At 40.2% G+C, this 3,420-nt stretch overlaps 1 protein-coding gene across 1 annotated transcript; it reads right to left on the minus strand.

Moving 5' to 3' along the window:
- Positions 1-1,154: 1,154 nt before the first annotated feature.
- LOC116863542 (olfactory receptor-like protein OLF4) lies at positions 1,155-2,132 on the minus strand. Its single transcript, XM_032850975.1, has one exon. The coding sequence runs from the start codon at positions 2,121-2,123 to the stop codon at positions 1,155-1,157; it is 969 nt and encodes a 322-aa protein (XP_032706866.1). The 5' UTR covers positions 2,124-2,132.
- Positions 2,133-3,420: the final 1,288 nt, after the last annotated feature.

The following is a 3,420-nucleotide window of genomic DNA, read 5'->3' on the forward strand; positions in this document are numbered from 1 at the left end:
TTTAGAAATGGTTAGAAGACATAAATAGACACTTCTCTAAATAAGGCATATAATGGCCAACAGACTCATGAGAAAATGCTTCACATTACTTCTCATCAGGGAAATACAAATCAAAAGCACAACGAGATTCCACCTTATGACAGTTAGAATGGCTAAAATTAACAGAGCAGTAAATGTCAGTGAGAATGTGGAGAAGGGGAACCCTCTTACACTGTTGGTGGGAATGCAAGCTGGTACAACTACTCTGGAAAACAATGTGGAAGTTCCTCAAGAAGTTGAAAATAGAGTTACCTCACAACCCAGTAATTGCACTACTGGGTATTTGCCACAAAGACATAGATGTAGTGAAAAGATGGGGCACCTGAAACCCAATGTTCATAGAAGCAATATCTACAATAGCCAGACTGCGGAAGGGGCCAAGTTGTCCTTCAATAGATGAATGGATAAAGATGTAGGTCATATATACAATGTCATATTACTCAACCATCAGAAAAGAGAATACCTGCCATGTACATCTTTTGGATGGAACTAAAAGGTATTATGCTAAGTGAAATATTCAGTAAGAGAAAGACAATTATCATGTGGTTTTACTCATATGTGGAATATAAGGAATAGCAGAGGATCATACGGGGAGGAGGGAGAACTGAATGGGAAGAAATCAGAGTGGGAGACAGCTTCAGTGACTTTTGACTCCAGGAAACAAACTTAAGTTTGCAGAAAGGGAGGCAGGTAAGGGGATGGGATAACTGGGGGATGGGTATTAAGGAGGGCACATGATGTGATGAGCACTGGGTGTTATAGTCAAGTAATGAATCATTGAACACTACACCAAAAACTAATGATGTACTATATGTTGGCTAATTGAACTAAACAAACAAACAAACAAACAAACAAAAAACAAAACAAAACAAAAACCCTAAATTAAATTTAAAAACCCAAATTTTGGGAATAAATTAAGAAATAAAGGAAGAAAATGAAGTGAAAAACAGTTGGATATCAAAGAATGGGAACTGTTTACTAAAATGCATAACTAAATTATACTTAGAAATTGAAAAAATTAAAATTCTAAGAAATAAACGAAACAAGCAAGTTCTACTTCCAGAATCTGCTTTAAAAAATCATAGCTTCTGACTCTAAGGCTTTGAGACCTGCAATTAAGGGAAATTCTTCAGTCCCAGGACAACTGGCCCTTTGATAGCTGTCATCCCAGAGAATCTCATCAGAACTCGTTTTATGTCTCTGTTCCTCAGGCTATAGATGAAAGGGTTCAGCATGGGTGTGACCAGCGTGTACATCACTGAGGCCACTGCACTTGCATGGGAGCTCTGTGTAACAGCAGAGCTAAGGTACACTCCTAGGCATGTACAATAAAATAAGGAAACAACTGAGAGGTGAGATGCACAGGTGGAAAATGCTTTGTACTTCCCCTCAGCTGATGAGATTCTATGTATACAGGAAACTATCTTAGAGTAAGAGTAAAGGACCCCAGCCAAAGGAGCACCACCCAGAAGCATAGCTGCAAAATACATCACCACATTATTGAGAAAAGTGTCAGAACAAGCGAGTTGGATCATCTGATTGAGTTCACAGAAAAAGTGGGGGATTTCCACCTCTGTACAGAAGGACAGCCGCAACACCATTGAAGTTTGTAAGAGGGAATGCAAGGCACTCGTGATCCAGGATGCCAGAACCAGCAATGCACAGAGCTGAGGGTTCATGATGACTGTGTAGTGCAAGGGTTGGCAGATGGCCACAAACCTGTCATAGGCCATCATGGCCAGAAGATAGATGTCCAACCCTGAAAAGTTTATGAAAAAGTACATCTGGGTGATGCAGCTTGCATAGGTTATGACTTGGCTCTGAGTCTGGATGTTCCACAGCATCTTTGGGACGGTGGTGGAGGTGAAACAGATGTCTGCAAAGGACAAGTTTACAAGGAAGAAGTACATGGGGGTGTGAAGATGGGAGTCAGAGGCAATAACCAGGATGATGAGCAGATTCCCAAACACAGTGATCAGGTATATGGAGAGGAAAAGCCCAAATATGAGGGTTTGCAGCTCTGGTCCCTCTGAAAATCCCAGAAGAAGGAATTCTGACATCGTTGTATCATTGTTTGGTTGCATGTGCTTGCACTGAGTTTTCAGGAAAGAGGAAAAGATGTCATTAATTTTCACATGAATAGCATTCCTCACATGCTTAAAATGCTACATTTTATATTTTGCAGTCAAGAAGTTAATTTCAGTATCTTGTTTAGGTATTGCCTTCCTTGAAGTGATTCCCTCCCATTCTATCTCTGATTAGGCTTTTTTTTTTTCTCCTTTTCTCCATTCTTCACAGAGGTCATTCAGTCTACTGTTCTATTGAGAATATCTTTTGGGGAACCTGGGTGGCTCAGTTGGTTAAAGATATGACTCTTGATTTCAGCCGAAGTCATGATCTCAGTATTTTGAGATGGATCCCTGCATCAGACTCTGCTTTTGGTATGGAGTCTTCTTGATGTTCTCTCTCTCCCTTGCTCTCTGTTCTCCCTCCATTCACACACATACTCTCTCTCTCAAAAAATTATCTTTCATGCATTCAAGGAGTATGTATTGAGTGTCAAACATGTTCCATGTGATGTGTAATCAATGAGTCTAGGATCCTTAAAATCAAAAGCCAGTATAATCCAGTGATGGAGAAAGAACAGAAAAAAATAAAAAATATTAATAATATATGAGAGGGTATCATTTCTATAAAGAGAACAAGAGTAAGTATCAAGGAAAGAGAGGATATGAGTGTTATTTTGTAATTAGTGTTCAGTTAACACCAGTAAATTAGGTGACATTTGAAGAGAAACCCTAAGTTAGTGAGAGCAGGATCCTTGGACAAGTCTGGGGAAGTGTGTGCTGGCAGAAGGAACGGCCTCTGTAGAGGCCCTGAGGATTATATTACCTTGAGCTACTCGAGGTAAAAAAAAGGAAGTAAGTGTGGGAAGGGGAATGAACAGGAGAGCGGTCAGAGATGGTGTCAGGCAACTTCAAAGAGATAGGTGACTTCACTGTAGTTAAACTCCAAGAAAAAGGAGTCAACAGTCCACAGTGCATACTTTTTGTATTTTATAATCTACTTGCAGAGGTGTCCTGTAAATTGAAATGCAGTTCCTCCCAATACCATCTGGTGATTGAGTTCTGACTTCTCTATTGTGAGTCACCTTGGAATATATTAAACTGTGAACCTGAGCTCTGTGGACTCTTCTCACTCCACAAGGCACATGCACATGTGTGTGTGTGCACACACACAGACACACACACACACAAAACACACCCAAATTCGTTGTCCCTTGGTCTGTGTTCTTACTATGACTATTCACTCCCAACCCCAATGATGAAGTTGGAGTGGCTGTAACTTATGTTGGCCAGATCAATTATCATTCCTCTAAAC

Source organism: Lontra canadensis, unplaced genomic scaffold (assembly GCF_010015895.1).
Source record: "Lontra canadensis isolate GAN:19392208 unplaced genomic scaffold, GSC_riverotter_1.0 scaffold1568, whole genome shotgun sequence".
Taxonomy (NCBI): Eukaryota; Metazoa; Chordata; class Mammalia; order Carnivora; family Mustelidae; genus Lontra; species Lontra canadensis.

Coding starts and splice junctions, on each gene's coding strand:
- LOC116863542 (XM_032850975.1), bottom strand. CDS start 2,123: ATGCAACCAAACAATGATACAACGATGTCAGAATTCCTTCTTCTGGGA.